Source organism: Notolepis coatsorum, assembly GCF_963971535.1.
Source record: "Notolepis coatsorum genome assembly, chromosome: 5".
NCBI classification, from domain to species: domain Eukaryota; kingdom Metazoa; phylum Chordata; class Actinopteri; order Aulopiformes; family Paralepididae; genus Notolepis; species Notolepis coatsorum.
Genome location: NC_140169.1, coordinates 127,986,684 through 128,011,029, shown reverse-complemented (window position 1 = coordinate 128,011,029; position 24,346 = coordinate 127,986,684). Strand labels below are relative to the sequence as shown.

At 44.7% G+C, this 24,346-nt stretch overlaps 1 protein-coding gene across 3 annotated transcripts in view; it reads right to left on the bottom strand.

Moving 5' to 3' along the window:
• Window positions 1-392: 392 nt before the first annotated feature.
• Window positions 393-24,346, bottom strand: part of filip1b (filamin A interacting protein 1b) — a 99,011-nt gene continuing 75,057 nt past the window's right edge. The window contains exons 5-8 of one of the 3 annotated variants that reach the window (XM_084315200.1): window positions 20,791-23,593; window positions 19,920-19,977; window positions 3,785-3,846; window positions 393-431 (exon numbers count right to left, since the gene is read on the bottom strand). In XM_084315200.1, the coding sequence (XP_084171326.1) occupies window positions 3,830-3,846; window positions 19,920-19,977; window positions 20,791-23,593 (2,878 nt within the window). In that variant the 3' untranslated portion in view covers window positions 393-431; window positions 3,785-3,829. Of the gene's footprint in view, window positions 432-3,784; window positions 3,847-14,863; window positions 15,867-18,950; window positions 19,978-20,790; window positions 23,594-24,346 lie in introns of those variants that run through there. The other 2 variants (XM_084315199.1, XM_084315198.1) reach the window with 2 other exon arrangements.

Genomic DNA, 24,346 nt, shown 5'->3' with positions numbered 1-24,346 from the left:
CTATTGGAGGGTAAGAAACTGGACTAAAAAGGAAGTCCTACTTTAGTAGCGCAGTATATATACGCACTATGAACAAATAGTACCGTTAGTGGTGCGGTAGCCAGATTCCTACGCGGAACTAGGACTTGTTCGTACATGTTGAGCGGTACGTTTGAACTGGGTCTGGGGGGTATGGCAGCCTGGCACCAAGGTCTCGACCAATAGTAGAATGGAGACTATTATGGGATGTTCAGTAGGCTAGAATGGATATTCAATGCATATTGTACAAGGAATATACAAGGGATATCAGGGAATATTAGAGAATATACAAATATAATTAAATATATATATATAAATAAATATATATATTCGGTTTAATCTGGCCCTTCACAACAGGCTCTCTTTTTGCAGCTCCAGGTGTCCAGACAGGAAGGTTCACTGGAGCGGAGGTCCTGGGCACAAGAGAAGCAATATTAGAGCAGGGAATAATCACAAGAGAAGGTCTAGCAGGTCTTCAGGCTGAGTCGTTGTACCTAGGTAATTTAGAATAACACCACGACGAGGTCTGGTCAGAATCTGCCGGTAGATGTAGTGTCTTGCTGATCAGGGGATGAGATACAGCTGTGTTGAGTGAGGTGCCTGGCAGCGTGTGAATTAGGAGATGAGGTGCAGCCGAGTTGAGTGAGGAGCTTGACAGGGGGTGAAGGAGTGCTGACCATATGGATGTGAGGCTTCCGTAGTGAATGTGGGGGAGGATGAGGAGGAGTGAAGAAGGTGTGTGGTGAATGTGGAGGGAGGATGAGGAGCAGTGAAGAAGGCTCTTGCCGTAATTATGACACAGTCGACAATCTCTATTCATCTCACATTGACTAACGTTAGCATACTGTACAGCTGCCTAGCCTAACATGGTGAAACACGTCTTTAAACTAACACTGCTTAGCTAAGTTATAACGTTAAGTTAGCTAATGTTAGTGCTCTGCGGTGGTCGCACATAATAAATTAACTATATAAATTAAAATATCTAACGTTAATTGCTCTAACGTTAACTGGCAGGCCTATGTTTAACTCATTCACGGCCAATCACGTAAAATTATGTGTTTATTCGCCAACATGTAATATTACGTTTTTAGATCGTTTTTTCTTTTTTTCGATTTTAATATCCTATACACTCTCACGGACCTCTGTGTTATCATTGGAACTCATTCTGAGACCTCGAGAGTGCAATGCTGGCCGAATCCTGCTAGGTGGCAGTATCGCCCACCCTTTGAAACCTTATTTCACACTGTGTGTTATATTATATATGGTCCGGGCGGAGAATTTGGACTCAGGCAAGTTAAACGCTTCATCCGAGCACCTTGTAACGCGTTCAGCACACTTCATGCATATTGTGTGCCATTTCATGTCAGGGACCCGATGGACATCAATACTGGAAATCGCAATCAGACAATTGGAATATTCATTTTGGGATACCTCCTAGTAAAGGTAAGGACTATATGACATCAATCCTATTTTGATCCAACAATGATTTCACATCGATCGCAACGATCATACTGTATGTAACATACTCCAAAACGTATGCCGTTGATGACGATCAGAGCATCAAAAAACGACTCCCCCCCTTGATGCATTCATGATGAAACATAATACCTATTATATACCTTTGATTTTGAAATAGTAACATGTCCAGGCGAGCAACGCAAACGACTTTAGCAAAATTCACATAGCGCTCCATAACTCAGCTTTTCAGGAATTAGCCCGGATCACTCTGAAACTATACAATATTCACCACGGGATAACACGTAAACGTATACATGAAAAAATGAACTATTTTTGACATGTTGGACGAGAGATAGTGACTGTCAAATGAGCCATAGTATTGTCTCCATAGCTATAATATAGAATGTAGCTCTGCAAACATCGTGACGCATCGTGAAAATAGGCAATGGAAAACTGGCCCATTGACTACAGGATGAGGATAATAGCTGGTGCTCAAAGTGTTAACAGTAGAAGTGTTTTTTTTAACCAGGGAAAACTTAACAGAGTCCAGTCCCGCCAACGGGACGCCCCGCCCTTCCAGAAAAAATTATAATACAATATTTGATCTTTTTTTAACGATTTTTTATTTTTTTTATTAAAGTTTGCTTTAATCACAGTAACGTTGGCGAGCTAGCTAAATTACATTGGTCTTCGTATATATCAATCTTCACTAAGACTTTAAAACGGTGGTGCAGTGGTCTACGGAGACGCAGAAAAAAGCTACCAAATCCATTCCGAGACAACTCCGAGACTGACTAGCGTCGCGCGTAACAAGTCTCAGTCTCACTCTCTCTCTCTCTCCTTCAAGTAGCCAAACATTACACTATAAAAACTAACTGGATAGTTGATAAGTTGATATATGAACTGGATAGTGCGTGCGTGCATGCGCGGGTGCCCGTCCCAACTCTGGTCTTTGGCAAGTTTGATAGTATTTACTATTTACTGAGGATGGCCAGATAATGTTGATATTTAAACTAAAAAAATAATTATACAGAGAGAAGCTTCAGCAAGTACAAAACGCTGCTGACCAACAAAAGAGAATCCCTCACAGAGGAAAACACAAAGGCCTATCCATCATGTATCACAATGGTGATGTCAGCCAGAGATGGGGAGAAGCATGAACCTTTAAAGGACATCTCTTTGAAATAAATTACATTTTACAGTTTTTTTCTGATTTCTTTTAAACAAATTATTATTTTGTATTATTTAACTATTTAATTATTATTTAGTTATTGCACTGCACTGGCAGTTGAACTGCATTGAACTGAACTGAATTGGAAAAAATAAACCTCATAACCTAACTGGCACTGAACATTGTACTACACTGGCACTGTTACTGTTATTAAAGTTAGTTAAAAACATAATTTTGTATAGGTTAAATCCAAAGGAAAAAAATATAAAATCTGAGAAATCAGAAAACGGGAAAATTAAAAACCAAGAAATCCGAAAACAGGAAAATTCATATCCGAAAACATGATAAACTGACTCTTGGTCAGAGCGTCCAGTGTGCACTCTGAGTTCTCAGAATTTCCGAACAACTTGAGTGCGCTCACTCTGACACTGGTTGTAAATAGTTATATTTCATATCTGACATCGCGTCTCGCTCTGCCATATTGAGATATCATCTCCATGCACATATTGTGCACATGAAAAAGTTGACACATGCACATCAGTTGCACGTGACCACGCCTACTCCTGTGTGTTCCTACAAAACACAGGAAGTGGTCACGTTTACACCCTTGACATAATTAAGCACTTGCGGCCCACAAACTGCCCCTCAGATAGCCTTCCCTCTCGCCTTCTAAAATAAGTGCTTGATTCGGTCTTGCCCACTATTTTATTGTTGGTAAATTCCTCTCTCAGCTCTGGCTGTGTCCCAACCGCTTTTAAACATGCTGTGGTACAACCCCTGATAAAAAAGAAAAACCTTGATCCCTCTATTCTATCAAACTTCAGGCCCATTTCCCAACTACCTTTCCTGTCAAAAGTCCTGGAGCGAGCAGTTTACCTCCAGTTACAACTGTTTTTAGATGTACATAAAATCCACGAAAAGTTTCAGTCTGGCTTTAAACCACGCCATAGCACCGAAACAGCCCTCCTGAGAGTTCAAAATTATCTCATTTTAGCTGCCGACTCTGGAAATCCCGGCATTCTTGTGCTTTTAGACCTCACAGCCGCCTTCGACACTATATACCACACTGTCCTACTGTCGCGGCTGGAAAAATATGTTGGCATCACAGGCGTCGCCCTAAGCTGGTTTAAGTCCTACCTGACTGGCCGGAGCTTCTCAGTCCAGCTAGGAGAATTCTTCTCTTCAGCGGCCCCTCTTACCTGTGGGGAGCCAAGGCTCAATCATTACATTACAGCCACTGTTAGATTGCCTGGCTGACATAAAACTATGGATGAGTGCAAACTTTCTCAACTTAAATGAGCGCAAAACAGAGATAATTTTATTTAGTAATGATTCGGTTGACCCTACTGCCAATGCCCTAGGCCATAGGTGTCAAACTCATGGCCCGCGGGCCAAATGTGGCCCGCCACGTCATTTGATGTGGCCCCCAAGAGCTCTGGTAAAAAAAAAAAAAAAAATCTTTTTTTTTAAACATTAATCTTGGGTTAAAAAATAGCGGCGTTAAAATAATTGTGGGTTAATGCGTTAATAAAGCTTTAACTTTGACAGCCTTAGTTATTACACATTCTTACACATACATGTATGTTGAACATCTGAGGTATTGATGAAGTAACAAAGGAAAAAAGCCAAAAGCACTTACTCCTCAGACATTCTTTGACAATTTTACAGCCCAAAATACAAAAAAGATCCAGGCGGAATAGGTAACAAAGGGTTGAAGAAATATTGTCTGAACTGTCAGATTCAAACTGGCTGTGTGACATAACCGAGCATCTCGCTCAATTGAATAAGAAGCTGTAGGGACGCAAACAAGTCCCACCCAAAACTTGACCAATATAGTTGTGAACTGAGACAACCCTTATTTTGTTATTTTTGAATACAGTTACAGTTGTGTGTTCATGCAGACACATAATAGCAATTTCATTACGAATTGAAAATGGGGGACCCTGATGTAAACCAATCGAAAGTCTTTCTCTGGTCTGCATCCCCCTAACAATTGTGTGTATAGAGCTGTACTGTACTGTACCCATTCTGCAATCTGTTAATTAAAGTTAATTAAACTATCTTCCATTAGTTGGATGTATGGCCTCTGCAAGGTTGTGTGCAGCCATTTGTTTTTGTAACATCTGCTACATCTGTCCCACGTGTTCTTTGCAGCTCACAGTTGTTAGTTCTGCCCCTCTTGACTGTGACATTTATTTTACATTACATTAACATTTATACGGTCTTTGGCCCTTTGAGGGCAACCATAATGCTGATGTGGCCCTCTGTGAAAATGAGTTTGACACCCCTGCCCTAGGCCCTCTGGGCTCAAATATCTGCTCCTCTGTCAGAAACCTTGGAGTAATCTTTGACAGAAATTTTAAATTTGATAAGCAGGTTAGCTCTGTGGTTAAAACCAGCTTTTTCCACCTCAGACTCCTGGCCAAGACCAAACCATACCTCTCCCAGAAGGATCTATCCATGCCTTTATCTCGACCCGACTGGATTACTGCAATGCGTTGTATGTCGGCATTGACCAGTTGCTGCTCCGTCGCCTGCAACCGGTACAAAATGCGGCTGCCCGTCTGCTTTCCGGTACCAGGAAACATGACCACATCACACCAGTTCTGGCTTCTCTCCACTGGCTCCCCGTCCGTTTCCGTATTGATTTTAAACTTTTACTGACTTTTAAAGCACTACACGGGCTGGCTCCACTGTACTTAGCTGAGCTCCTGCATCACCACATCCCATCCAAAGCCCTAAGGTCTGCTGACCAGCTGTTGCTGGAGGTGCCTACCAGGCTTAAAACTAGGGGAGATAGAGCCTTTGCTGCTGCTGCCCCCCGGCTCTGGAACAGCCTCCCCCCACATAAGATCTGCCCAGAGCCTAGAGGTTTTTAAATCCTTGCTCAAAACACACCTCTTCTCCCTGGCCTTTGACCAGAGCCTAGCATTACACATGACGTCCGCTGTCACCCTGGACTTTTTATCCAATTTTCCTGTCTCCTTTTATATTGCACTTTTGCCCTTGCTTTCTTATATGTGCTGTACTTTACCTTTTTCTGTAATTTTATTGCATTGTATGTGTTTTTATCATGTTGTAAAGCACTTTGGTTTGGCTGTTAGTCATTTGTAAATGTGCTATATAAATAAAACTGACTTGACTTGACTTGACTTCTTCGTCTTTTTCCAAGCATGAGACTGTTCATATGCAATTTCAACCAGTGGAACGTTATTATGAAGCGAAGGGAGAAATTAAACAATGTTGGACTTTCGCCGGAGGTTCGCCAGCCCCCGGACCCTCCTCGGCGCGTCCAGACGGAACGGCAGCCCTATTCTGGTCTGTCCTCGATTCTTGGCAGTGGACCGATGGACTTTGCGCGGCATTTGGCGGTCGAGCCACGGCGTGCACAGGTAGGGCCGACACCGGCAGGTTTTGGTACTAGCGTTTTCACTACTGCTTGTTGTCCCGTGAGACGACCGGGCGGTGTGATGGCGTGGGGGGCTGTGTATTTGGATGAATGTGGTCAACATGACACGTTGTTAAATGTTTTTCCAATTATCATGGCGTGCGCAGCTACTCCTAATGCTTATGCTTTCGTGTCCAGTTTCCCCCCCGCTTAACCATTACATTACTGCAGGTCAATCGTGTCTAATGTTGGGGGTTTGGCTGAGGCTTATTTGCCCTTTACACGGGTGGATGGTCTGACGACGGGGCTCAGGACAGGTGTGCCAGGCTTAGAGAAGCAGGTGGCATCTGTCCTTTGCCCTGACATGGTAGAGCAATGTTCCGCCTGGAAGCCGACGCCAAGGGGCGAGTCGGCCCGGCAGGTAGCTGAGTGGGCTTATGAGGCTTATACCGCTGCAGTACAGAATTTAGCAGCCACTAATAACATTGCTCAATTGGCTGCTTTTCTGTCGGAAATGGTGTCGGGTGAGGGGGTCTTAGGGCCAGCCGACGTTGAGGTTATGCAGCTTTTGACCCCTTGACTCCCGGAGTCAGCATTGCCCTGCGGCTTGGGCCGACCGTCATACTAACTCGTTTGGCTGAGTTAGTGGGAGGGAAGTCGAGGGTGGTAATCTGGCGTTGTGGACAGGGACGCCTACAGGTCAGGTCTGGGCGCCTGCTCAGCGAAAGGCAGGAAATGGTGAAGGCAGCGTGACCTCCCACGCGTTACGCTTCACCAATGAGAGTCCTCGCTGCCAGGTGAGAAGAGAGCCACTGGCTGTCTCCACATGTGTCGGAGGAAGCATGTGGTGGACTTCAGGGTTCCCTTGTACCGACCAGTAGGAGGAACATGCGCACAACAACCAGGTAGGGGAGGGGGGGAATTGGCATAACGACTAAATTGGGATGGGGATAAAAAATTGAAAAAGCAGGCGGAGAAAAAGAGGATAAAATAAAAAACAGCTTTTGACCCAGCCACAAGCTATAACCTCAGGGAGGGCTAGGATGCTGTCGACTCTTATTCACAGACATCTGTGGTTGGAGCAGTCTCCCCTGGAGGGCCCCTCTCTCCGTGGATGGACTTTTTGGTTTGTCAACAGAAGCGCGGGCGGCTTTTGACCTGGGCCCCACGCCACCCCACACCGCGCAGCCAGGGATGAGAGCACCATCGACCAGCGGCCATGTGTCCCCCGCCTGGGATAACCTGGAAACAAAGAGAACAGGTTATCACGGTGCCGACAGCCTCGGCGGCCGAGGGATCGGCTGTATTAGATGGGCACGCCCTAAAAAAAACATTGCCATCTAGCTGTGTCTAGCACGCTCTCCGTTCACTCCCCTCCGCTACACTACAGGATTCAGGGCTCTGTTGTGTCCCCTCTGGCTGCGGGCCGTGTTCTTCCAGTGAAGTGCAAGCAGCCCCACATGTCGCTTCTCATGAAGACAGGGGCTGACACCCAGCTGCTGGCTAGGCCTGGGTCTGTCTATGAGAATGTTGTACTGTCAGGAGGCTCCTGCACCACACGTCCTGCGTATGCGTTTGGTGAGCCTTGTGTTGTATGTGACGACAGAGCAGGGTGCCCTGTATCTACATTTTTTTGTCAGAGTGGGAACCCTAGGCCCAGGAGGTCGCAGCGCGGGTTCCCCCAGCCCCGCCCTCGCCAGGCCGGGTATTACGTTAGTGCCTACCCCGGCCGGACTTCCGGCGGTGGTCAGTCAGGCACGTTAATTTGAGTGGTAGTAATATCACTACAGGGCTACGGTGTGTAGGGACTCACCCTATCGGGCAGCATGGGGACCACACACCATGCATGTCCAGCCACAGAGCAGGCTATCCCCATCAAGCTACGGGAAGATGCTCAGTGGGGGAACTACCTCATTCACTGGGGGTGATGAGCGCTCCCCCCGTATCAGACCGGCCCTTTCTGTCGGGGTCCCCCCTTGGGTGCGATTGCCTCGTTGGTAGAGTCAGGGTGCGATATCCCGACTCCGCGAGACACCTTGCTCGCGCGGTTGGGAGCGTACGTTCGGCTACTCTCTGGCTCCTCGCACCTTCACCAAGTGCGTGGAGACCGCGCTGGGGCCTCTGCGTCGTCAGGGGATTCGAATTTTATTCGACCTAGACGACATTCTGGTCCTCAGCCGGTCAGAGGAGATCGCCAGGTCTCATACCAGGCAGGTGGTGGAATTCCTCACCAGCCTGGGTTTTGCTGTGAACTGGAAGAAGAGTACCCCTCTTCCCAGTCAACAGGTGCAGTACTTGGGCTTAATTCTAAGCTCAAGGTCTATGAGGGCAACCCTCTCAGAGCGGCGGCGAGAGGATATTCTCGGCGCGCTCGGGAGGTTCCGTCCTGGCAGGACGGTTACGGCGCTGTCCGTGATGCGCCTGCTCGGTATGATGGCATCTGCTCAAGCTGTGGTCCCTCTTGGCCTCCTCTTCATGAGGAGGATACAGAGGTGGTTTTTCAGTATGAAAATAGACCCTGTGAGAGGCAAGTGGAAGCAGCTGAAGGTTCCCATGTCAGTACTGGGGGACCTCGCCCACTGGGCTGTCACATGTCATGGTCTTCACCGACGCCTCCCTCACGGGATGGGGGGGACGTGTCGGACCGACGCAGTAGGGGGCAGCTGGCAAGACCATGCTGCCCGGTCTGCACTACATATCAATGTGTTGGAATTGAAGGCAGTGCTTCTAGTCCTCAAGCAGCTCGGCCACCGTTGGTGGGCGAGCATGTTTTGATCAGGACGGACAGCACGACGTCGGCGTCGTATATCAACAGACAGGGAGGAGTACGCTCCCCCCGTCTCCACCGGGCGGCGGTCGAACTCTGGCTATGGGCGTCTCTCAATCTGCGCAGCCTGAGGGCTCTCCACATCCCCGGCAGGGAGAATGTGGGTGCAGATGTGATGTCGCGGGGCGGTCCCCACCGGACATAGTCAGACAGGTCTGGGACCAATTCGGAAAGGCCGCGGTGGACCTGTTTGCAAGTAGTCAGTCCTACCAGTGCCCTCTGTGGTTCTCGGTCAGTCGGAAGGACAACCCCTCTCTGGGAGTGGATGCCTTCTCGATGTATCCGTTGCCGCCCGGGATTCTGTACGCGTTCCCCCCCATACACCTGATAGCTCAGCTGTTGGAGCGGGTACGTCAGGAGCGCAGGACTTTGATCCTGGTCGCGCCGGACCGGGGCACAGCTGTGTGGTTCCCGGCCCCGATTCAGCTCTTGGTGGCCCCACGTGGCCTGTTCCGTGGCCACCACGGGCCCTCTCTCAGGCACGCAGAACACTGTTTCTGCCTCCTGTTCTGGGGCAGCCTCTAATGGCTTGACTGCTGAAAGGGTGAATCTGGAGGGGATGCGTCTTAACTCTCAAGTCAAGTCAAGTCAAGTCAAGAGTTTTATTTGTCACGGCATACGAGTATACAATGAAATGCGGGTGGTCTTGCCCGCAACAATGTGCAAATACAATAGTAATAATATATAATATAATCCAATAGAACGACATTGTGCAATAAAACAAGTAAACAGAGTAGGGCATATCGGTATATGTACATGAGTTATTTACAGAGCATGGTAGGACATGCTAGGTCCTGTGGTAGTGCAATACACTGTTAGCTATGGATGAGGCACTGGGTCTTTATGTACATGCTATATTATACAATCTCAAGTTATACTATAATGTAACGTTCGGGAGACTATCCTCCTGAGGATAGTATCCCACTGTCTACCTGGGTCACTCCTGTTGTTATGGGTTCACCTTGTATGTCACCACTGATTGCTGTCATCACTAATTGTCTGTCACACCTGGGTGCTGTCATTGGTTGACAGACTGCTGTCACTTATTGACAGCGTGGAATGTTCAGTATGTTCCTATTTAACGTTTGCTCTATCCTTTGTCCTTTGCTAGAGCTTCACCTAAACCTACGGACAAGATAAAGCTGGAACAAGCACAGACATATGGTCTTTATCCCTGTACTGCATTATACGCTTTTCCCTAATAATAAACAGTACTGCTGTTTGGAAGAGTAAACATATCTCCGTCTCGTTCTTCTTCTCGACAACTTGGAAGTCACTTACCCGTTCGTAACACTATACTATTCTTAAAGTGACCTTTCCTTTTGTAAAGTGGCCATAAGTGTGAGCGTGTGCAGGATGAGTGTGTGCTTGCTCATGTTAAAGTGGCTGCTAGTGTGTGAGCGTGTACAGTGTGTGTTGTGTGTGTGCTCATGTGTGCTTGTGTGTGGAGAGTTCAGTGTTCAAGGCTCTGATGGACTGGGGGAAGAAGCTGAGCCGAAGTCTCTCTGTCCTAGTAGCTGGTGTTCGCAGGCGTCTGCCTGACCTCAGCAGCATGAACAGGCTGTTGTTGGGGTGGTGAGGGTCTTTCATTATTCTGCAGGCACTGGATTTGCACCTCTTGTATAGAACCTGCAGGGGTGGTAGTGCAATACCTGTGGTACGCTCGGCTGAGCGCACCACTCTCTGTAGGGCCTTCTTGTCCTGTGCCGTGCTGTTTCCATACCAGGCAGTGATGTTTCCAGTCAAGATGCTCTCTACAGCTCCGGAGTAGAAGGACTGGAGTATCTTCCCAGATACTCTGAACTTCCTTAACTGTCTCACTCTACTGTGGTTAACACCATCCAGAACGTCTGCGCTCCGTCCACTACCGCGGTTTATGCAGAGAAGTGGCATATGTTTCAAGAGTGGTGTGAGGTTGGGGGCCTGGACCCGGTGTCATGCCCCCTGGACTCGGTTCTGTCCTTCCTCCAGTCTATCCTGGATAGGCTGTCGGCCTCGACAGTGAAGGTATATGCCGCAGCTATATCTTCTTTTCAGGGCTTTGAGGGCAGAACGCTGTTCAGCCACCCTCTCATGAGACGTTTCCTGCTTGGTGCACGGCGTCTCAAGCCTGTGGAACGTGCTCTGTCTCCGAGCAGGGACCTCCAACTGGTCCTGGTAAGGCTGTTGGGGGCCCCGTTTGAGCCTCTTGAGCAGGCACTATTGGATCGACTGTCTTTCAATAATAATAATAATAATAATGACTTGGATTTATATAGCGCTCTTCATGAGACCCAGAGCGCTTCACAGAGTCCATTATTCGTTCATACACAGTCATACCGGTGGTGGTAAGCTACAATTGCAGCCAGAGCTGCCCTGAGGCAGACTCACGGAAGCGTGGCGAATAATCATCGCCTACGGCCCCTCCGACCACCACCAACATTCATTCACATGCATACACATTCATACGAGGCAAGTAGGTTAAGTGTCTTGCCCAAGGACACAACGGCAGTGGGATGGACATGGGCTTGAGCGGGATTCGAACCACCAACCCTTCGACAACCCGCTCTACCCCTGAGCCACGCCGCCCCTCAAGACCGCGTTCCTTCTGGCCATCACCTCTGCTAAACGCGTGGGTGAGCTGTGTGCTCTCTCGGTGCGGTCCGAGTGCCTGTCTATTCGGGCCGATAGCAGTGCGACTCTGAGGCCTAATCCGGCCTTTGTGCCAAAGAATATCCGGAGCTCTTATCGCTCCAGGGATATTGTGCTTCAGGCGTTTCACCCTCCTCCTCACGCTAGTGAGTTGCCCTCTGCTACACTTTGGCTGGACAGGTTCCCCCCGCAGGCGTCAGGGCACACTCCACTCGTGGAGTGGCGGCCTCCGCTGCCCTGTTTGGGGGGGCCTCGGTGGAGGACATCTGCGCTGCGGCCTCCTGGTCTTCCCCGGGTCCTTTTGTTAAGTTTTACCTCATGGACAACATGACTGGGGGCTCTGTCTCCCAGGCAGTCCTGAGGGCTGGGACCTCTCCTGCACCCCGCCATCAGGTGGCCTAGCAGGTGTGTGTGGGTGTGGACCACGGAGTGCGTTCTAGGGTGACTGGTCCCTTTTTCGCACGTTGGTTGTAGTTGACTGCCTCCCCCCCCCTCGTTAGGATGGGCGGGTGGACGGGACTCCCCTCCCCCCCTGGTCAGGGGCTTATGGGCCCTCAGGGGGTGCATTTGACGTGGCCACGCGTCCGCTCTGCCCCTTTTGATCTCAATATGGCAGAGCGAGACGCGATGTCAGATATGAAATATAACGCAAGTTATTCTATAACCCTAGTTATATGAATACTGACAGAGCGTCTCGCTAACCCTAACTAGGGTTATAGAATAACCTTCGTTATGAGTGTTGTATGTGCCTCCCTGTATTGTAAATAGTTCATATGTGTATTGTCACTACTGTATGTATAATTGTAAATAAGTTAATTTATGTGTGTATAGTGTTAATATATATTTACCTAATTTATGTGCAATCATTTCATTTCAGCTCAGTGTAGAGAAATGCACCGATACTAACAACCGCCTTACTGCGTGCGTCTATGACGACACTGTTGACACCACGTATTCGTGACACGCTAGTCGTTTTGGGGGCCTACCACCCCCCCTGAAAAAAATCCTAGGGGAAATACTGGACTCAATTAGTCTATTTCATGTCAAAGTCATCAGTTAAAGTTAGATTGATTTAGAAAATTGACAATCTTGCAAAAGCATACATTTCTTAACTAAAGTTTTTTTTTTTGCATCTCACATTGCTGTGTGATATCGAGACGATTTGGGCAGCATATTCAATGGTGGGTTTTAAGTTGATTTGATTGGTGGAAAGCCATTTCTATGACATGAAACGCAATGTAATGTAATGGACAATATTTTAGGTAGTATTGTTGAGTTATTGTAGTATTTGTTACTAATCCTCATTAGTCTTACCACTCTCAAGATGTGTGGAATACACTTCCTGGATGGCAAACCAACAAAAGAACACCCATACCCAGTATTGCATATGGGATATGAATATCATGTAAGTTTGATTCCAATTTTTCCTGAAGTTACATCCATGACATAAAATATTTTCCAAGAAATCCAAATAAAAATGCTTTCCAAATTGTCGGATTCCATATGATCGTTTTGGTTTAAATGTGTATTATCCTGTTTGAAAAAGGTAAGTGCATTGTTTTTCTCTCTTTTTCTGTCTTTCCTCAGAGGATAATGTCATCTGGTAGAGCCCCTCCCAAGAGAAGATGTCTTGGGCCCTTGGTCAACAACACATGTGCTGAACCTGAAGCTATGGAATCCGACATAGAAGTGAATGATTTGGAAAATATCATGCCTCTGCAGAAGTGTGATGTTGGCATTCAGTGGTCAGATGCTACAGACCACAACTACTGTTCTAACAAGTCTATGAAAGACAGTGAACCACTACAAGGGCATAGGTTTGATTTGAGCTTTGGTGGGGGCACTAATTTGAGTGTAAATACTGCAAACTATTATCATTGATACAACTGTGAATATAGAAATATGTCGGTCAACATATTTTATTCCCTATTTTTCGAGAACTTCCAATTTACGTAGTGCTATGAACCGCTCATGAAAGTGAGTAATGTGACCAAGGAGTGGGCGGTGAGGCACTCACTGGGACAGGCGAGGGAGGGAGGAAAGTCCAGGTTGTTGATTGGATATTGCAGATAATCGGATAGCTTGCCGGTTAGGTAAAAATGCTTTGTTTTGCAAGACCGCAATGTTGTGAATTATGATACTAAATCTACAGTTAAATAAAACTATGCCTATTATATTACCCTCTTTGGTTGAGAGGTCTATAGACCTCAACCTATCAGGTGTGATAATTTTCCAAGTCAGGAAAGTTGTTTGACTCACAAGTTAGCAACATAATGTTAGCTACAGTAGCTTACAATTACTCTTTTAAATTGACAAACATCATAGACAAAAACAAAATTGTCTCTCACTGTTGACAAAAAAATTCTTCTGAAATAGGGTTACATGGTGGTCCAACAGAAGGGAAGGGACTTAAATGGAACAATTGTGGTCTCCTATGGGTGGGACCTTTTCACTGGCACTGTCGTTAAAACTGAGAGATCGCTCAAACAAACTTGTTTTTCACTGGATACAAGTCAGAAAAACATTGATTTAGTGTCAAAATGCTCAGAAAACCTTCTGAGGTAAGGGAAGTCTGATATTTACCTCCCTCACCATCTCTGCTTGAATTATAATCCTCCTTGAATCATTCCGTTTACCAAATGACAAAAAAGCAATAAGCATTAACATCTTAGACACTAGCATCTTAGACACTAGCACCTGACTAAAATATAATTTTGTATATGTATGTATGCAACTTCTTTTCTATGACATGTACTTCATATGTAATTGTCACAATAACTATGTTCTGTCTTTGCTGGGGAACTACACACAATTTAAGAATTAAAATACATACATACAATGTTATTCCTATATGGTCTAAGACAGTCCAAAACATATTAGTGAGAGCAAACAACCCTCTCACTAATCCAAAAACTAGAGTGCTAAGACTCAAACTTGTGATGTCATCAAGTTTAAAGTCTGGAGCTGCACCATTAAACAATTAATTGGGTAAGATGGTAAAGGTGACACTGAGAGCACACACAGGAATGTTCTGTGTATATGGATACATTTTCTCTTTCAGAAGTGAAAACGCGACCATAGAATAAAGTATTTGAGTATAAAAACAGCTCCAGACTTTATACCTGATGACATCACAAGTTTGATTCTTACTTCTCCGGTTTCTGGAGTGTAGCTCATGTTCACAAATTATTGATTGAACTTTCCAAGGGAAATAAGATCAATCAAATCAATGATTCTCAAGCAATGACAAAGATGCCTCCTACTTTCATCCAAATGTATTTATTGCAAGAGACCAAGTAAACCAACTGTTCACATCACACGGTTGTATCCCTTACTTGTTATGGATCGTTTCAATCAATCACCAAAAATGCATTTGTGTGCATGGTCTGGAAAGGTGTTGTGGTAATGTGGAAGATATAGTTAGCTAAAAAGCCTATAATGAACGGCATCATTTGTATCTAGATTACACCTGAAATTGAAGCACAAATCTGCTTTTTTGTGAGTTCTGTGCAATACAATGTACAATTACACACAAATACTTTGTAGGCAAACAGTCGAATATAGGCTAATTTATTTTGTGCACATAAAACCTGCTAAAGGTGCTATAGATAAAATGTTTATGTAGAGTAATCATTAGAAAGAAAATACAGCTTTTAGAAAGGTGCACAGTAAAACTATTGCTTTTCCCCCCAAAAAGAAATATTGATGAATGAATTTTTTATCATTAAAAAAATTTTGGCGAGTCCAAAATGAATGTTGTTGTTTACATGTATCCCCTTCCTACTTCCCATTTTCCCCATATAGAATGCACCTGAATGTATAAATTACGTGCTGGTGTTCTAGTACAACATCTAATGGCTGAATTCTATCTATAGCACATTTAAATAACATCAATGGCAGTGACTCACTTCAATACATACATTTAGCATACCATCAAAGTCAGCATTTAATAACGTTACACTTGACTGCACATTTGAAAATACCTTATAATCAGTTAGTCTATGACATATCCAGTAGTAGAGTCATGGGGGCCTTTCAGGGTCAGGGTTAGCTCAAAACCAAAGATCAAAGGCAATATTTGTACTATTGAAGCCATAGCCCATTTTACATAATCAGCAGAACCATTTTCTTTTTATTGGGGACATTGAATGATAGGAATTATGGTATAGCTATGTTAGATTATCCATTCGAAAGAATACACTCCGGCACTTTGATATTGTCTCCACGGTCTGCTCAAAGTGGTTTATTTTCTGAGCTGATGATGGCTGCATACTGGGACAGATGGGTTGCCATGAAGGCCAGAGAGGGTGAGGGAGGGATGTCCACGTCACACTTACATCTGGGCTCCACGGTCAGATAGTGCATAATATTTCCTGTAGGAATATAAATCAGATGAGAGTTGTTGTGTAACTTCCACTCCAACCAGCCAATGTTCTAATCAAACAACATTAATCGATAGAAAGGGCCTCGCCCAGTTTATCATGATTTCTTCAGGACACCTAAGATGGCTTTGATATCATGTTTTTATGTTGTCATGGTAATTCGCTTTAGGTCATGTGTGCGCCAATGATTTCCATGACATGATAAAACATCCTATGGAGTTGTATTTATTTGTTTATTTAGACGGGACAGAGCATATTACTGGACACTACAAATAAATGCAGTGTAAATACACCGGATTTAGCAAGGATGCCAATTTTCATCCGCAGTCCCCACACAAAGCATAAGCACGAAACATGCAGGCAGTGAAGCATAACATGCTATATTTGGAGTGTATTTCGTGCCTGTTGGGAACTAGGCTACACTGGCACACCTACTTCCAGTGAATGATGCTAAGCTAGGCTAACGGCATGGCTGTTCCCTAAGCCTAATGCATGCACACAGATAAGAAAAGGGTATGTATCTGCTTGTCTAACTCCAGGGTAGATGGCAAATAAGCACATTTCTATGTTCCAAATTATATTGATATGATATATGACATTATGAGCTGGCAGTCATCGGTGTGTTAGTGCAGCCGTACAAGAACAACAAAAGGTGAGAGAGAACTTGTTTTCAAGAGTGACACAGTATAACTCTGGAAAAAAGATCAGTAAGTTACCATCAGCCTCAAATGCTGTTTGTTGATCCACCGCAGCAAATCTCAGCCCCACACAAGCTCTGGTATTATTGTGAACGTGGAGGACGGCACTGAAAGATAGAGGCTCACTTGTTGTCTGTTGAACTTTTCTTATGTTTGCTGTTTCAATTGCCAGATGTTTTTTCTTTCTGAAAAGATTTCAGACTCTCAAGCCCATCATCCCTCTGCTGGTACCTATACCTTTCTCCATCTGCACTACACTGTGGCGTATTCTGCTTACACACCCTTCCTTGCATCCTTACCTCATCAGCAGGTAAGGTTGTGTCTCATTTTGTCTGTCATCTTTGCTTATTTATGTTCATATCCTTATATTACCTCATTTCACTTAAGTCTCTTTTCTCTCAGCACACATCCTCAAAATCCTAATTCATTTAGATCCTGGTTTCTTCAACTTTGGATCACAACCTAAAATGTGTTATTGTTTGAAATATAATATGTGTTTAGATCAGAAAAAAGAAAAACAACATTTCAAACATAAATTATATTTGTCAGATAGGCTTACACATTCTCTCTACATTTCAAACCCCTTCATGTCATGGGATTGGCTACTCAGAACAAGTGAACTATTATGGAGCTCCTCTCCCAACTCACTCACTCACTCATTCCTGCATTCATCCAGTCAGTCATTCCTGCATTCAGTCAGTCATTCAATCATAAATGTATTCATTCATTCATTATTTTATGGGGGTGGGGTGTTCAATTTGACTGATGAATGAGGAATGTTACTTTTCAGCTTTATTTATATATACAAATATTCATATCCTACGCGATAACTCCAATAACTTCCATTTCTTTTTTATTTGCTGTGCACATTCAGGACCCCTTTAGGATGATTGCTATTGATTTTGGTAACCCAATGACCTTTCCTCTAGCACCACCATCAGGCCAAACCTTCAATTCTAGAATTGTTGTATCTCAAATACCTTTTGTTTTAATCTTTTCAAATTTGCTGTGCACATTCATGACCCCTAGAGGAAGACGTTCTACCATCAGACCAAACATTCAAGATTCACATTAGTGTTTGCCTTACCACAGCAAGGAGGTTCTGAGTCATCTGGCCTCATGGTGGTGCTATTCTCATAAAACTAAAAACAGTAACTACTCCACAACAGCTTGGATTAGGGACATGGTCACAAAAGGTGGATTGAGAATTTGGGATATATGTAGTTTGTATTGTGGATGTATTTGTATTGTGTATTCATAATATAATTCCTGGTCTTGTCTACATTAAGAATATCTGTATGTTTGCAACTGCACTTTCCAAAACACATTCCCTTACTTGTCCATGTGAGGGAGCTAAATGATGAAGAATAAAGATTATACAATTCTTGTCAGAGCAATACTCCTCTCTGATATACATCCCACAAAATATATAAAATATATGGAAATAAGAAAGCCCTTTGTACAATGTTCCTACAGTATGGTTCTGAATGGACAAATGAACTGGCCATAGATAAAGAATTGCTCAACAACACAATGGGCCTCATTCACAAAGCAATATAATAACGGATTTCCTCTTATTTTGTTCTTAACTAGCATTTTTCCTTATTTTGTTTTTACCTGGGATTCAGCAATGTTTTCTTATTTTTGCTTTTCTCTTATTACCCAGATAAGAAACTCTTACCCAGATGAGGAAAAAGAAAATAAACCCTACCATTGGTTAATTGCCCCCAAATACGACTTAAAAAACCCAGAACTTATTGCGTGCATTCTGCCTCTGAAATGGATTATATATTGCTGTTAGAAGTTAGATTCTCTCGTCCCCGAGGCCGTACACATAGAACGCAAGGGTTTTTCTATCATATTTAGAGTTATTTTTATCCCCACACCACAAGATAGATCACAAGAATCATGTCTAGAACAATGACCTGTCATACCCTGTTTCAACACTAGACACGTTCTCCTACGCTGTGTAGTTTCATGGCTCATTAAAGACAAGGCTTTATCATTAGCAAGGTGAATGATGTGAATCAAGAAGTTTTGGTATAAATGCTTTGCTAAACAAAAGCATAATTTTGCAGTTCAGTCTTGCTCTACATTCCATGGCTACTCCAATCCATTGACACATCAGAAATTAAAAAACAAACAAACATATGACAATGCAAGCTCACTAATCTAGCTTACATTTCTGTTTCTACTATATTACTATAATATAAATCATGCTTTCAGCCATCTTACAGATCAAGGTAGAATGTAATTTCAAAAAGCAACACGGAATAGACTAAAATTAAGTTTTATGGAGGTTTCCTAGTTGATACTTACCTTTCTTTTATCCAGTAAATTGTCAAACTCATGAATAATAAATGATTGTGTATTTGGTTCAAACAAAGATCTTTTATTTTGGTGCCACAGATGAGTCTGATAAATTGTCACAATCTTCCACACACAGTTGATAGATCAGTAGTTGGAAACCTCCATAAGTATTGGTGTAATAAGTGTGCTATGAACAATATTAATGAAGAAATTACAACAATGTACATGAACTGGACATTCAGAACACATTCATTACTCATCTATGAATGTGTTGTGCTTGTGAAATAACAGGATATGTATAACACACAGCCATTAGTCAGTAGTGTAGTTGAGGGTATACGCAGCCAGTATTACCCACCTCCTTCTATGCCCATTAAAAGTATACACACATTTTATCCATACATATGAAGGCGTGTTTCATGGCATACCCACCTCATTCAAGTATGTGTCATGAATGTATTATGACACTGTTAACTGTTTTCTCACACAAGCATAATGCATGCATTCATAGAATGCATTCGGAATAGTCCAGTTGATGCAAATCATCACCGAAACGTTATCAACGACTACCCCTGGTGATCACCCAGATAGAGTTAAATAACATCAAAATTAAAAGCATTTAATCACATCAAAACGTGCACAGAGATGCCTAAAGATATATCCTGAAAAATATACAAATAGCCTGCCAAATACAATATATAGTTAGATATCACGAGGAAAAAAATAGTGTTTGATATTCATTGAGCTGTTTATAGAGGTGATATCCTGTGTCAGTGTGCAGATAAAGAGTAACAGTTATGCATATCATATCATTTTTGGAAGCGTGGAGAGGTCAGGACGCACTCATGAGGTGTGTTCATATTGAGGTGTTGCCATGGCAGCAGCCACAGCTTTCAGCACTTCCCCCCTGCTGTGGAGGTAGTGCAGCCGACTGTCGGCTTCCTCAGTTCAATTTTCATCGACTGGCTCTCCGCTGCTCGCGACTCTAACCTTGTCACCGTGGAGACACCCGTAACCACCTTGCCTGATTTCATACCTTTTGACACAGGGATTCGTGTAGCTGTGGCCCGGGTTGATTGTGCATCCGAGCCGGGCTAGACGACAAGAGAAACACAACACACAACATAAGACAGAGGCACAGGAGGTGTAGATCAAAGTTAATAAGGACAAGCAAAAAAATCACAATTGTGATAGCATGTGGTTGCCATAATAGATATCACAGTTTTATCATTGTTACTTTGAAACAGAATTGCATGTAAGTTAAGGACACATCTATAAGGGGGAAGGGGTAGGTCTGGCCATCTTAGATATTGACATAATAAACAATTGTTGTGTTAAAGGAATTTTAAATACACCCTGTGCTCATCAATATTTTGGATGTGCATGCTAGCCAACATTAGTTCAAACATCCAAAGTGGTCATCACCAGTCTGTGTTTAGTCAAAACGGGTGAGGAGGAGGAGGGATTTGTCAGTGGGTGCCTGTTCGAGGGAAGCAACCATTGTGATTGGAGGATCAAGACAAGAGGGCAGGGTTTGATAGGTCAATTGGATGTGTCACCACAAGCCCCTCGGAGAGGCCTATAACTACAGTGGGAAGTAATGCATTTCAAATCATTCCAGTGTTAGTATGGTTCATGTGTAAGAGTTGTAGTCACTGCTTTATACCTGGAGAGAGCGCTATCTAGGGGCTAGGGAGCACACACCACCTGATATCATTTTGAAACAATTCAGAAGCAACTGCAACGTAGAAGATTAGACACCATTTAGATATTTTTGTTGTGGGGAAGAGGAAAATAAGCTAAAAACAAATGATGCCTCATGGTTTATGGAACACACCTTATTCAGAATGGAAGCGATAGAATGCAGAATAATAAAAGGCTTGGCCATAATGATCGCTGAACCTCACCACTGATTGTGTGGGCCTGGAGGGTGCCGAGGTGATGGGAGTGATCGTTATGCTGCTCATCACTTTGCTAGCAGTTATCCTCCCCGCTGAGGTGCTGGCTTGACGCGGGGAGCGGAGCACAGTGCCCGTGGGGGTCTCCTTGCTCTCCGAACTCACACTGAGGGGCCTGACCGTAATGCAGCCTTCCGAAGGCCTCTTAAACTGCGGGCCCAAGTGGATGTGGATCTTGTTGTCCTCTGTGGTGGTGATGATGTTGGCATTAGCATTGTATTTCCTGATGGGCACAGGCACCATCTGCTTCTCCGGCGTGACCTTGAACATAGCCCGGCCTGCGGTGATTTCCTGGGCCTCTCGTAAAGCACATGCCTCCGCTACAGGAGTGGTGCTGACCGTGATGATGGAGACGGGTGATTCATGGATATCAGAGCTCAGGCTTTTGTAGCACCTGTTGCTGTCTGGACTCTTGGCCCTGGAGATGGTGGTGATGGTGACCGGAGATTTGGCCCGATCAGGACCCGCTGTCGCCTCGCTTGCCTTAGTCCGTGAGGTCACCGTGGTGGGCTTGGGGATGATGGTGATCCGGGGTTTCTGCAGCCCCAGTGTTGGTATGATGGTAGTGCTGGAGAAGAAGTCCTCAGTTCGAGGGCTGGTGATCTCTAAGGTGGCAGTGCTATTCTCATGATCAGGAGTCACCCGTATGTGCAGCGGTTGCCCTGGCTTTTGGGACATGGTCAGCTCCGGTGATCTTATAGATGACTGGCCATTGATCTGAGTGCCTGACCTCTCTGGAAACGTCTGAGTAACTGTGACAGCATCCTTCTTCTTCATCCAGGGGATCCACGATTTCCTTGCTCCCAGATCGGTCGCTGCTGGGGGATAGCGTTCCAGCACTGCTGGCTTCTTCAGACCCTTCTGTCTTAGGTTGCTCATTATGTGGTTCTCCTCCAGGACTGACTTCCTGATGAACACTGCAGGTGTGTCCTCTTCTGTGGCCCCACTGGCCATCATATCTGTCTGCACTGCAGTGGAGGTGACGGGGATATCAACCATCCTCCTGCCATTCATAGTGGGTCTCAGAGCACGGCTGTAGCGCTTGGTGGCTTCCAACTCCTTTGTGAGGTTGGCTACATCGTGGCTCATGTTCTTCTTTTTGTCCTCCTCTTCAATGAACCTCTGCTGGAGAACAGAATAATCCACTTGTAGCTGCGAAAGCTGGTCCTCCTTGTTCATCAGCTCATGTATTTTCTCCTTGAGGGCTTGGACATCTGACTGCAGGTTTCTGGTTCTAGCCTCCTCCATCTTGCAGCGCATTCTTAGCTCACTCTCTGGGCTTACCACCTCTCCTTTCTCTATGGCCTTTCTTCTGGCTATCTGACCCCTCATTTCCTCCAACAACTGAGAGAGGACATTTGCTTTGTCCTGCTCTGTTCTGAATTTCTTCTCCAGTAGATCATACTCATCCTCTGTCTTCATCAAATCGCCTTCTACCACCTCAAGCAGTTTGAGACGGTTTTTCAGTCTCTCTATCTCCAGCGTGAGCTCCTTTACTTTGTTGTCCTCATCTGGGATTCTGTTATTGTCCTTGTTGGCTCTGGTTATCAATAGTTCCCTCTCTGCCTCCTCTAGTCCGTCCATTCTTTTCTTCATCATACCAGCCTTGGAGATCAGTTCCATGCACTGTTCCTCTTCACTTGCAAGTTTGTTTTTCAGCTCATCTTTCTCTTCAGTTAGAGTTGTCACTTTGACCTCCATCTCTGATTTTAGCTTGAGGAGCTTTTTGCTCTCCTCAATCAGCCTCTCTGTGACCTCCATAACTTTGTTCTGCTCAGCTTTGAACATCTTGTTTAAATCTTCACTCTTTTGTTCTTCCTGCCTAATCCTTTCAGCCATGTTTTTTCGTTCATCCACTAAAATCACTGTGAATGATTTCAGTTTCATGAGGTCATCTTTTAGCATCATCTCTGCCTTTTCAAATCTTGACTCTGAGTTCTCTAATTCTTTAACGCGGTTCTTCACAGTCTCCAGCTCACCGGCTAGATCTTTCATCACACATTTCTCTCTGTCCAGGTTTATGTGGAGCTGTGAACACTCCATTTTGCTCCTGTTGAAAGCTCCCTCCAGCTTTTCTAGTTCTACCATTCTCTTCTGCAGCTTCTCCACCTCCAGCCTCAACTCTTTTCCGTGGCTCTCCTCGTTCTGCAGCCTCTTCCTCAGCTCCCGGGACTGGCTCTCAGTCTTTGTTATTTCCTCATCTTTGCCCTCCATCTCAAGGACTCTTTTACGTAGGTTCTCTAGCTCCGCCATGAGAGTAGAGTTCCCACACTCCCCTTTGCTGATCTTATCCCTCAGCTCCTGGAGGTCTTCCTCTGATTTGTGCAGTGTCCTGTTGCTCTCCTCCAGCTCCTCGATCTTCTGTGCCAGGCCGGCCAGCTTCAGTCTGAGCTGGCGGCTCTGGGACTCTTGGTTGGCCAGTTTGGCAGTCATCTCCTCATGCTCCTGGGTGAACTTGGCTGCCTTGTGCTCTAGCTCTGCCTCCAGCTTCAGCACCTTATGACCGTCCTCCTGGGCAGTCCCGCTGACGGCTGCCAGGCGCTGCTCTCTCTCCTGCAGTTTCTGGTTAAGGTCCTGGACCTTCTGGCTCTGCTGGTCGATCTGCTCAATGTGCAGCTGCCGCTCGTCGACCAGCATCAGGGCAAAAGACTTGAGTTTGACCAGCTCTTCTCTGACCTTCTCCAGCCTCCTGCTATGGTCCTTGTCCTTACGCGCCTGGTATGCTTTCTCCTGCTCCAGCAGTGTTTTTAATCTGAGAAAGAGAGGAGGAATAACCAGGGTGAGTGAAATACAACGTTGAATCCCATGTTTGAATGTTCAAAAGTTGCTCTTTTGTTTTAATTGCAAAGTAATAATTATGTAATACCAAAAGCATTGTATTATGTCAGGGGTTCTCAAACTTTTTTATACCACGACGGTCGACCCCATTTTATTTAGGTCTTAATATCTGGTAATTTCAATGTGGAATTTAGGAATATCAAAATAAAAGCACACATTGTTGAACTTGATCGTGCATATTTATTAGACATTTTAATTATGTTATGTTATCAATACACATTTATAAAACAATGCATATTTAGCCTAAATATGTTGCCAGAACATAAAAAAATGGTTTCTTGCCAGTCACCTACCCACGACCCCATTTTGGGTTGCGACCCGTAGTTTGAGAACCGCTGTTATGTGACTGTCTGATGTCTGATGTATCTAGGAACATGAATTACTATACATGGAAAAGGAATGATCCTGGCTGTACCATCACTCACGAAAAGAGAGCAACTAGCCTATTACACACCATGCCCCCCCCCCCCCCCCCATCTCTTTAATCTTTTAATTAGGTATTACTTTCATTAAACAAAATGGTCATGTGACACTCTTGTGTATTAACAAATCACAACAACTAGTATAATAATCAGTTGTACATCAACGGGACAGATTTAAAACGACTGCCCCTATAGACCACACTACGGTATACTATATGTAAATGAATGCTGCTGTGTGCAGAGAG